Source organism: Tyto alba, unplaced genomic scaffold (genome assembly GCF_018691265.1).
Source record: "Tyto alba isolate M040663 unplaced genomic scaffold, T.alba_DEE_v4.0 Super-Scaffold_2, whole genome shotgun sequence".
Taxonomy (NCBI): Eukaryota; Metazoa; Chordata; class Aves; order Strigiformes; family Tytonidae; genus Tyto; species Tyto alba.
Window position 1 is genome coordinate 65,046,843 of NW_024881282.1, and position 12,644 is coordinate 65,059,486.

General features: G+C 38.7%; 1 protein-coding gene across 2 annotated transcripts in view; it reads right to left on the minus strand.

The window, feature by feature from the left end:
• Window positions 1–6,331: 6,331 nt before the first annotated feature.
• The window catches only part of FAM3C (FAM3 metabolism regulating signaling molecule C), a 33,495-nt gene continuing 27,182 nt past the window's right edge, over window positions 6,332–12,644 (minus strand). For both annotated transcript variants that reach the window (XM_042792661.1, XM_033011444.2), the window contains exons 9-10: window positions 10,846–10,972; window positions 6,332–9,721 (exon numbers count right to left, since the gene is read on the minus strand). In XM_042792661.1, the coding sequence (XP_042648595.1) occupies window positions 9,632–9,721; window positions 10,846–10,972 (217 nt within the window). In that variant the 3' untranslated portion in view covers window positions 6,332–9,631. The remainder of the gene's footprint in view (window positions 9,722–10,845; window positions 10,973–12,644) is intronic.

Here is a 12,644-nt window from a genome sequence, read left to right on the forward strand (position 1 = left end):
TTACCGGACCTGAAGGTTCTTCCATGCCTGATTTGTAAAGTAAGGAATATGGCCAATGTGCTTCTCAGTACACCTTAACTTTGTCAGGGTAGGAAATGGGGAGAAAATGGTCCTGGACTCATGGGCCTAAGGTCAGCTTCAGGGATTTGCTCAGCAGAAAAATCTCAGTAGGCTGTTTCTGAGGGTTTGAAGGGTCAAAACATATCAGCCCTGCATGGATATGGGGGGTGACTGTGATGCAGCCAATGCATTCAGGGTGTCTCTTGCCTATTTAGCTAGTCAGTATTTGACACTTCATTATTTTTGAGATGTCATCTAGTTCCAAAAATATCTTTTTATTCTTTAATGTTGTCAATAAAATATTTTTTTCTGGTTTTAGAGGGGGGGAGGTATTTATTTTTTCAAAGAATGGCAAAAGACAATTGAGAGAAGTGGCAACACATGGCTTATGAAAGCTACAGTGGCTGAGCAAACAAGGTAACAGGGATTTGAAGCTTCACTGGCAGCAGAAGGACCCATCTTGCCTCTGAGAAGCTGAAGGGAGCTATTTCATGTGAGGTGGCATTGCTCTTTCTGCACGGAGGGAAGGGCCCCGGTGAGAACAAGCGCGTGCGGTCGGGGGGGCGGCTGCTCGCTCTCCTGCTGCTCTAACATTGAGGGCTGGGCCGGGGGGAGCAAAAGCAAAGCTGAGTGCATTGGGGAGACTGGAGCACGAGCCCCTCTTTACATATCATAGTTGAAATTGCTGTTTAAGTTAAGCTCCATTGCAACTTAGCAAAATTACATCCATAAAACTAGTTCTGGGTGGGTAGCGTCTGTAAAAAAGCAATTCTGGACGGAATCGGAATATGAACATTGTTTTGTAGTAGCATCAGGGCTCATGAAATTAGATGACATCTATTGCAGTATTTATTCCACAAAACTGCCTTTACTCCTTTCACACTCCGGAAAAGCTTTCCTTGGGTGAGAGCAAGAGGGAGAACCATCTGTAAGACAGCATGCCTCTGCTTTCAAAGAGGACCCTACATATGACATGTGGTTCCACTTCTTTTGTGGGCATATGGCACTGAGATGAATTTCATTCACTCAGTTTAATAGCGTGGGTTTTTTTTTTTTTTTTTTCCCAGTGCTGGGACTGAAGGTTCAAGGTTGTTAACTTTGAAAACACAGCCTTATAATACTCTTGTATAGCTTTGCAATAATACATCCTTTCTGTTCAAAAGTAGCTACATGTGTGTTTATCTGAGCAAGCGAGATTAGAAAAAAAACAATTGGAAAGAAATGCACAGTCTGAGTGGAGGAAAGGTCTTATCTCTGTCCAGTTCCCTCACACTGCCCTTTTATGCATGAAGCAGCAGTTTGCGAAAAGTAGCAAACCTATGAAAAAATGCCACAAATTCACTTTTGAAGAAAGGTTAATTGTAACCTCTTCTGAAAGTGAAAATGAGATATGCTATTTTGAAAACAGAAATGCATGTCCATTTAAAATACTGGCTGCCTATTTTAAGAGCAAACCTGTGTTGTTGACTGAAGTGCTGACATACTCAGAGGAGTTACTGTAGGAGTGCAGGTGGTCAGTCCGTCGACATGCCAGCCTGTGTGCATATCGGTGACTGAAGAACATGGTCTTGTCCTTGCCTGTTGGAGATCCCTTGTCAAAGGATGTGTAATAAATGGAGCTCATCTCCATTGCTATCAAAATGCCTCTGTGCTGGGCAGCACTTTTCAGTGAATGACAAGTATGTGAAACGTATGTGTAAAGCTAACAGCAACAATTAGCATTGTTCGTTTAGAGGAAATGATGCTAAAAGTACATCCACTTTGGCTGAGGTTTCTGATGGAGCTGAGATGCTTGATTTCGTCGAAGGATGAGGTTCCACAAGATAGCAAACTTGACTTTAGGGCAATTCCTCATAGATCAAAACTGTCATGTAAAGTACTGAACCCATACCAACTCACTCTGCTGGCTAAAATTTATTAAAAACATGTAAAAGGATCATCCCACTGTGGCAGACTTCATGCCAGGTGAGGCACTGTTTGTCTGAGCCCTCTAACTTATGATAGATATCACACAGGATGGAATATCAGGAGGTATCAGAGTGAAATAAATGTAATTATTTGTTCTAGATAACCTGCCAAAATTGCTAATTGTGAATCCTCTCCTGACTATATCCTGTCTGCCTAGTGATGTGGAGTGCCCAGACCAGGTAGCAGTATACAGTGTCATGACTTTATTGTTCATTTCATGCAAGGATTTGCAATAGCAATTTTTAGGATTGTACATACTTTTACAATTTTTACTGTTAATGAATTGTCACAGGCAGGCAAGAGCTAACAATACTTGACTGAGAAACAGGGCTTCACACCCATATGTCCAATGAGCATCACTAAGGACGGTAGTAGTAGTAGTATTCTGACTATAAAGTGGAAACTGGGGAGAAATTACTTGCAAAAGCAGTGGCAGACCTACGTTTGAAAAAAAACCTCATAAGAATAGGCAGATCGCCTGTTCATCAACCTAATGCTTTGACTACCCGGTCTCTGAATTTGTTTCTTAGCCCACATAGTTTGAAAACTGTGGTTTGCCAGTTAGGACTGTACAGTAACCATCCAAGTTGTGACTACTGAGCAAGTCCTGCTGCAGAGCCCAGTACAGTTTTTAAAGGACAGGTGAAGACTAAAATAATCGGTTGGCTAAAATTGCATTTCCTAATCATGGCCTTCTGTGGTTGTACCTCTGGAAGTCGAATATCCTTTTTCCCTCCACAAAAATAACAAATCCATCCTGAAGCGAATGATGCCTGTAAACTCCAAGTTAATGCTGCAGATAATTAGTGCTAAAATCCTGGTGCCTCTTCCAGAGTCTGCTGCTACACTGAATCGACAACTGTGGAATTCCACAGGTAATTCTGTTAAATAACTAATGGTTTACTCAGTGGAGAATGAAATGGGAATTAATCCTCTCTAGCCACTTGTGTCAGCTCTGCAGGGCTGGATGTATGGTGGCAGATAGGAACACGAGAGTGCAACTCATTTCACAGCTGGCAGACACCACTGACCGGTCATCCCTCTGGCCGAGGCTGGCATTTGGATGTCGGGGCTGACTGTAAACGGATGGATGGCCTTCGGTGGAGGGGGGCTATCACTTCGTCTGCACAGCAAAGAGGTGTAACAAATAAAGTGTCTGAGAGAGTGAAGGCAGACGCACACATGGGGTTTAGATGCACTGATTGAACTGGAGAAAGAGAGATTCATTACAGGGTAGTGCCACATACCTTGTGAAACCGAGCCTGCAAGCACAGGAAGTACAGCTTGTCACAGGCTAAAAGACCAGAGCCTCTCTCAGGATTTGTCCATTTAATTTTCCTCTCAGCTGTGCTGTTTATAACTATACAATGTAATCTTAAATGAGCTGCACATTTTCCTTGTTAATACTTCAAGAATCATCAGCTTGCCATACTTTTTTTTTGTATTTTTCTTTTTTTTTTTTTTTTTTTTAATCAAGTTATGTGTGTATCAAGATGCCTTAATTAAAATGCTGAAACTTCTGATTCGGTAAGACTTCTATAATCATTTTCCCCAAAGCCCTGAAAATTTGTATTTGATTGTGGAGCAGAGTGAAACACATTTCATAAGCATTTATGTTTTCTAGAGAAAAATCTTGACACTGTACTAGGGGTTAAAAACAGACTGCAGTATTATTTATGTGGATGATGATTTACCCTCTGTGCTGAAAGGTACATTGTGTCTCCTGTCAGTGGCACAAAAACAGCTGACAACTGAAACAATGTGCCATTCTTTTTCATGGACCAATCTGCCCCATAATCTAAGAAATTAATTTGACACTATTGTGTCTCAGTATGTGCTAAATAATATTTTGACATTAAACATACTGAGTTTTTAGAGGACCTATATATCATTAAGAGAATCAACGTGCAGAGGAACACAACAGCAAGATACTATTCAATGCCAGTTTATGATGTGCTCTTTGGGTTTTTAAAAAACAATTCTGGCTAGTCGCTGCTGATTATGCCAAAAGCAGCCAAACCAGAAGCTGCCTGAAACTTAGAGAACTAAGTTGTTAAGTTTTATACTTGCTGATGTGGGAGGTTTAGGCTGCAGTCTCATGTCAGGCTGGCTGTGCCTGCCAGCTTGGCTGAGCGGGTGCTCAGGCTCCCTACCCCCTGCCCTGACCCCAGCCCCTTGATCAGTTTAATGATATGGTTCACAAAAACACTCCAGACAATAGATTTGTCTCAGTTTGAAGCAGCAAACTGCAGCAAGGACATGGTAGTAAGAAGTCAGGGAGGTGACCAGGAATAACCACTCCTTGAGCTGACTGTGCTGCCAACAGCAGAATATTGTCCAACTATGGTTTTGCACTTTGTGTGCCTTGAAAACTCTGGGGTTTTAACATAGAACAAACCCAGCAAAGCCAAAACCTGCACAGCACGAATGGAGAATATTTGGCAGAAGTTCTGCAAACAAAGCTGCTGACGATATAAACCCATTTTAGTGATTTCTATGCAAGAGATTTAGGCAGAACCAAACTTCTGGGTTTATTCAATGCTACAACCACCTCCTGTAGAAGTTTTATGGTCCCTCACAATGTGCTAACATAGGAGCCCTCTCAGGAAAACAAGCAAGCCATGTACAGTAAGAAGGGTTGATGCTTCAGGGCAGGCACACTTTTCCATTCATCAGTGGTTTTATGGCGTAACCTCTTTAAAAAGCCCTCCTTGCTTTTGATCACTCAGGACTAAACAACACTAAGGCAAGACAGGCAGTATCATACTCTCTTCTGAGACCATATTTGGAATAATAAAATTTTGACCACTTAAATTACATTGAAATGTTAGTTGGGCTCAGTGTTTTGTTTTGTTTTGTTTCCATTTGCTGATTCTTCCATAATTGCAACGCTAAGAAATTACTCTAAACCTCTTGCATTGTAGTGCAAGATTAGCACGAGGAAAAGAATTAGCCAGCTGTTTTGGGCTGCTTTCAGGTATCAGAAATTTCACGTGGAGGATGGAGCAATTTCTGTGTGCTTTACACAGTAGACAACATAGCTGGACTATTACAGTGGTCTATACTGATCCCTACCTCGCCATACACAAGGTGCAGTTATAGTGCTTTTAATGCACCTGTGAGGGCTAAGATATAAAAGCCATAAATTGAGACGTCATCCACCAAGTTTTCCAATGGGAAGGATGATTCAACTGCCAAAATCTGGGAACATGAGTCTGTACTGATAAAGACAATGATGAAATATTCGAGGCCAAGGAAGATAATTAGTCAGAGAGGACTGCTGCAGCATTTGGTAGGGAAAAACATTTGCAGACTATGTTCCACAGAAGATAGCACTCCCTTCCACCACCATCCATCAAGCTCAAAGAGGAGACACGATTCCTCCTCAGCTGGGAGTGCCTCTTTTCATGTCAGTGATGTTGTAGCTATATCCTGCTACGGACAATACCCTAAGAAAGGAACAGACCTTTTTTGAGTGAATGGGTGATTACAGATTTACAGATTATACAGATTAAAAAAGGATAAATGCAAGATTAAAGGAATAGGAATGCATGTTCTAGAAAGGAAAAGATAGGGCCAGGAAGAACGTAAAAGGCATCAAGAGGAGGGTCATCAATTTTTAACTTGCAAAGAAGTAATCATTAATTTTAAGCAAAGAAGATTTGGATGGTACATGAGACAACCTATCCAGATAGATAATTAAGCACAGGAAGAGACATTGGAGGAACCTGTTAAACCTGAGTCTGTGAATTACGCATTGGATGTTGGTTGTAAGGCTGAAAGGGCTGACTACAGTAGCAGAAAGAACTAAAAGTGGACTTAAACTAACATCAAGATGATCAGATATGTAATGAAACATCTCAAGTAGAGCACCTTCTCTTGCCATTCTTCAGTTTTTCACCTCCAGGGAGGCAGCAGCAGGAGGTGACTGAGCTCATGTGTTTCTGCCCTTTTGGCACATTGCTCGGAGGGCAAGAAGCAGGGCCCTCGTAGTTCTAATGCAGCATCAGGAGCCACTGACACCTTGTGGTATCACCAAACAGGCCAAGGGCTGTTCTTACATCTTTCTGCTTTGGCTTCAAAGCTCCCACCCAGTCTCCCAGGTTTCTTTTTCAATTTTCTTAGCCAGGCCCCTTGTACTAAGGCTGGGTTACACCCTTAACTTGGCTTTACAGACATAAAACTGTAGAGGATTTCATCAGTAAGAAGTCCCTTGCTTGGTATCCACTTTAGCCATGACCCAAGTCAGTTTAGGGGAGGACTACAGCCCTTCCCACCCTTACACAGGTAAATCAGTCAACACTTAAGGCAGTAGTATTATTACTTTATTTACCCTCATGAAGTTACCCACCTGGACTCCATTTTATTAAATACACTCATTCTTGAAAATCACTCAGATTGCAGAAAGTCCAAACAGTTTAAGAGACATTACACATACATCAACAGTTTAGTAGTCACATCAATGTTTGAAGGAACTAGACATCCAGAAAGCAAAACACGCTGAGCAAAGGGAAGCTTTTTCCAAATTATCACTTGGAAAACTAAAGCTGTAAAAAGCTCTTTTGTTTCCAGAGGGAAAGGAAAAAAAAAAAAAAGTTTGATCATGAAAGACTCCAGGAAAGACACAGAGGGCACGTCAAGGCAGAGACCCCCTTCAGCTTCTTTCTTGACTCCTGGTATCCATATAAAGCAACACTAGTACAGCAGTTGAGAGCTGTGGTTCACAATGAAGCTGTCTTTAGGTGGCTTGAATCCCACCTGGGTGCTCCTTGCTGAAAATGAAGCTACAACCTTCTTGTGTCCTCCCCCCCACTCTTCTCACAGCTGTACTTTTTAAGGTAGACATCCCCCGCCATCTTTCTCTTTCCTTCCCTCACAACTCTCTTCTCAACAAGTCTGCAAGACACTGCAAATGTTCCCAGCACGTTGTGTAGGAAAACATGCAGCCGGGAGCTTTGGCACACACGGGTACTCCTGTGGGAAGCCACCTGTAGAAAATGCCTTCATCATTGCAACTACTTCCTAGCACCAGCTGACTGAGACCAGGAAGGCTAGAAAAGTAACCTCTGTGCTTGGTAACTCAAATGCAAAACAGACAATCAAAGTCTCACTTCTTAAGAGTAGGCATCAGAAAATTTACCTCAACAGGGGGATGCTGTAACTGGCCCACTCAAGGCAGAAGTGAGAAACGGCATGACTAGATCTTGGGGCAAGTCAACAGACTATGATGATGATGAACAAAAGCAAGGAGACCCCACTTGCATGGCTACTCCAATATGAGTTTTATATATTTTAAGAGTCTTTATTTAATATGATACATTACAGCTGTGAGGACGGGGGTTAGAGAATAAGAGGAAGATTTCCATCAAAATCACAAGAACCAAACTATTTGAGAAGTTACAAAAATAATCCTAACATTTTATTGCTTTAAAATCTGTTGTTTAAAAGCTTTGTGACAGGTTCAACTTTAAATACATTATGACTTTTAACCCCTTAATTTAGACTGCTAGGAAAAAAAGGGGACAAATTTAAAAGATACAAGGGCTAAAAGAGGTCTGCCCTTAACATTTAACTTTGTAGACGAAATATGAACTTTTTAATTTGCTGAAAGATGAAATATTCATTGGCATTCAAACCCATAATAAAGAGTAGTCCAGGGAAACTATTAATGCAGACAAATGGTTTTTTCTCTTAAGCCCCTGCCAAGTAACTGCCAAGTTATTTTTATATTATTCAGGATGGCAGTATAACCAATACTGGCATATACACCAACAAAACTTTATTTCTGTGAAAATTCCAGGACATACATAATTAGTTTTCCACAATAACCCAATGTTATAAAATAGAAGTTCTTTTCCAATTGCTAGAAACAGGGAAGTTTGATTAAAAAATATACATGATTTTGACATGTCCTCCTACACAAGAAAATCTGAAAGATATAACAAAGGCAGTTTCACTGTATAAGGTGCATTTATTGCTGTTCTACATTAAACTTGAGGGAAAACCACATTATTTAACAAGCTTGTTAAACATACAGAACTCAGAATCCAGCCTTACTCTGGTATCACAGGTTATTTGACTTACAAGGCAATTCCCAATATTGCTTGAAATTTTTAGTGCACAGAATTAAATTTGTCTCAGAAGACATCAACAATAATAGTATTTTTAGTGCCACTGTGTTCAACTCACACTATGGGTTCCTGAAAAATCCTCTGTGGCTTTTGCCCCACTGTACTAGCGAGAAATTTTTTAAGATTATAACAGAACTCATGACATAAAACTCCAAGAGATTATACTCAATTCTGTGTCAGCCCCTAATACTATCAGTTATACTGTACTAACCTAGTTTTACCAAAAGATCAAGCTGGGCCTACTTAAAAGAAACAGAGGTTTCCAAAGAAAGCAACATTTTCTCACAGCTCTGATACAAGCTAAAGAATAAGGCCACTTAAAGTTGGTCCATTTTTTTCCATTTACAAAAAAAAAAAAAAAAAAAAAAGAGATGAAGGAAACATCGTCAGCTAAGTTTAAAAGTCACACACTGCATAACCCCAGATACAATGCTCTAACATCTCGCTGTAAGAACAAATTGCCTCAGTTCACATTAGATGTAACATAGGTGGTAAAGCTGCACAATTGTGTACCCTGAAACAACTCTCACCAGAAGTCGGACTGCTTTCTAACTGGCTCTTTGTGATGGGAAACTTATTCCTGACATTAGAACAAAGAGAAAGCTATTCCGTTATGCATATTTACTACGTGACTGGAGACTAAAGCTGTACAGCCACAGGTAGAATTGATGGTTAAGCAGCAGTACGATAATTGCAATAAAAGCTGAACAAGTTAGCCACCGTACTGCTGCTTAACATGCCAAGTCTCTTCTACAAAGTAAACATTATTTTCAAGTCAGTACAAATCCTTCCAAGCTGCTTTTAAATATCACATACACTATATATTTACTTTTGTTCTTCCCCTCATAAAAATAATTTCTATTGTGCTTCTCATGACATATCTGTGTTACACTACCACGTATTCTTCCTTTGCTGATTATTCAGTTTTGATGAGGGACTACAAAATAAATTTCTGGAGCACCCGGTATTAGAATAACCAAATAGCTTTAATAAAAAGTGATGCTGCCATTAAAAAGGCAGAGGATAAAAAAAATTAAAGCTCTTTATTAACTTATTACTAAAATCTACAGTATTCCACAAAGGTTACATACTCACAGCAACATTACACCGTTAAGAGGACAGTACAACATTTGTCAGAATCTGTTTATTATCCGCATATGCCATTTATTAGCCAGTTGATCTACAAGATATTATTTACCACAGGCAAACTAATTACTGTGCTTTTAAGAAATCTGCATAGAAATGATTTGATGTTTATTTTGTTTTGGACATATTTACAAAAAGGATTTCTATGTGTGTTAGCAATAAATAATCCCAATATTCAAAATGTCAGTGCTCATGCACACACCGACAAGATGGTTGCATGCTTTAAAAATATTATTTATGGTACAGACTCCTTCATAGCCCTCTCCCTAATAATAGCAGAAAGTGCATTTTCTTCCATATTCTTTATCCTTTCCTTTTGTTTTCATTTAGTCTTGTTTCTGAGGGATACAGCCTTCCATCTCAACAACTTCTGGCCAGCCTTCATACTTGTTTGTGTCCTTGTTGTTCTTTATATGCTATAAATAGAAAACATCAATCTACCATTAATGTGAAGTCATTTATCCTTTTTCTTTAATTCTCATTTTTAGTTATTTATTAAATAATAACAATAACAACACTAATAAAAACAATAATAACAATAATAGTTTTTAACTCACATATTTACTTATTTTCAGGCCATGGACAAAGAGAAAAAAAATCACTATTAGCCTCTTGTGCTTTGTATCAAATAGAACAATCTCACAGTATTCAACACAATGCAACTTGCTCAGACAAGTGTATGCTAAAAACAGTTAAGCCATACTGGGAAAATATTTTTTTTAAATTTATTATAGATGTTTATTTAGGAAGGGAGGCAAGCAAGGAAAAGGCCAACTGCATTAAAATGTGAACCACTAGGAAAAAATAAATAAGGGTGCTACATTTACAAAGCACTGAAAATGAATAGTCAGATTTTAAAGAACATTATTTAATGTTGGATGGTTGCCTTTTTTGAAAATTAGGAGTTTATTTTTCCACCAAGCAGCCACCTGCAGTCAGGTAAGACATTACTGCATCCAAGAGTTTACCATTGCTCCTACACCAGTTCCCACTCCCTCACAATACTGGGAAAATAGAACACGCCTGCCTTACTCTCCTAGTGAAAAGTGATCTTTACTGGTAATTAAAGGCAAACTGACACAAGTTGAACTGTAACAGCTATCTATTTCACAGATTTTGCTATAGCAGCAATAATTTTTGACAGAAGAGCAAAGTGAACAGCTGGAAGTACTAACACCTTAACTACCACTTATCTGCTGGAGGTCTACCACTGTTAGTGCATCTAAAATATAAGCGTTAGGCAGCAAATTTTTAATTCTTCAGTTTAATTGTATTCCTTAAAAAGATAAATGATCTAGTTACTGGGATACTAAGACACATGCCACATAAGATTTTTTTCTTAGTTGTGTATCGCCAAAGAATCTTTTTTATACATTTAAAAAGAGAAGGCTAGTCAAGGAATAAATTTGAAAATATCACTGTGTGCCACTACTGTAATACACACCCATTGTATATTGAGCAAGCGCATGGTATTTATAAAACATGCTACGACTTTACTAATGTAAGCTGTTAAATTCTAGTAAGTTACAGAACCACAGACCTGTTCAAACGGACTTTTAGTCTTAATTCCTTTTCCACCACAGAAGACCCAGTTGTCTCTAAAGCCAAGGTTAGTAATAGATGTGCTTCCTAATTCAGCAATCAGTTTCCGTGCTTCCTCATTAAGCCTTGAACAAAACAGAAGTTCAATATGTGAATAAAATACATACCCTTAGAGCTTTCATTGTTCAATGGACCATTCAGCTTTAATCTGATTAAATATAGTTTAAGTCAGTCAATATTGGGCAAGATCTATCTTTCAAAATCAGATAAGGCTAGTTCTGAAATCACCTGATCTAACGATCACTGCTCTTTAATATTAACCTCAAGGAACCAGCATACAAACCTATCAGTACACCAACAAAAGCCAAGAACCCTCTCCTGTGAGAATTTATACATACATCTCAAGTCATGCTAGTAATTCTCCAAGCAACTAAAAAAGTCATCCTTTAAAGTAAACATTGTTTGCAGGCTCAAGCTCAGGTCTAGATAAAGGAAAAGCTATTTTAGATTAGAAGAACGACTTAAATATACGAAAGAAGTTCTTGTCTGCTTGGGTCTATTAATTCAAAATTCAGAATGCTGCCCCATAGCACAGTTCAGTGCCTGTAGGTCTAGGTAGGATACTTTTACTCTGGAAGGGAACACAATTCTGCAGCATGGTAAGTTAGCATTCAAAAATCTCAAAATAGCAGCTCTTTATTTCTTCCTTTTGGTTACTGTATTTGCCCAATTACTGAACAACACACACAACTTCTGATTATTACCACTTACTGAGATAGAGCTCTATGACTCACTTTAGCTAAAATTACAAAATGATTAAATACTTTGAAGGTTATTTGTACAACCCACACTCCAAGTTGCTAGAGCATTGGGGCAGCTTATATTAAAACAAAACAAAATGTTTTATCTTTTAACATGTAGGTTCTTTACAATTTTAATCGTTTTCAAGAACTGGCATTTATGATTACCATCAGCCACTAGCGGTAAGGTTTTAGCTAACTAATATCAGTAATAGGCAGTAGTTTCTGGCTATCAACATGAATGGGCCAAATTCACCTTCTTGTTTAGCTGATATTGTAACATACAAGCTTTCAAGAACATCAGCTTGACATGATTACTGAAACAAAGTAACTGTACTTATTATCTAAAATATAAAAGGGAGGAAAAAGACCAAAAGGAAAAATAATCTAACAGGTGAACAGAACAACAGACAGCAATCCAGCCTTGTTATAAAGAAACATTAAATTGTTTTCTTCTCCTAAGAGCAGTGAATGTACAGACACTTAACTATTTACTGCAAATATTGTGCACTGCAAAGTCAGGACTTTGTCACAGGAAACATGCTCTTCTATCAAGAATACAGACAAGTTGTGGATAACAGTTTGAACCAAAAAAGAAGAAAAATGTACAGAACACATTAGCAAAAAATGTAATATTATTAAAACAATGGAGGAAAAGGAAGAAAAAAAAAAAACCTCCTCTTAATTTTCACTACGAAAAGCAATCCTTTGGACAGGATGACTTAAGTGAGGAGTAGATTACAACAGAAATTCTACAGTAATTTTTAGTATCTATTAAAGCTGACCAAAGTTGGGAAAGTTGGAAGATAATGCTTAAAGAAAACTAAAACCTCTTAGGCTATGTTTACATTAATAAATTGAACAGCTTTACGGTGGAACAGTCCAAACACGGAGGCCAAAAAGTACGAGGTGCACACTAGTAACCTCTCAGACTTCAAAAGGAAGGACAGAGGCAAGGCCTATTGGGAACGGCCTCTGCACCCCTGTAACCACCAAA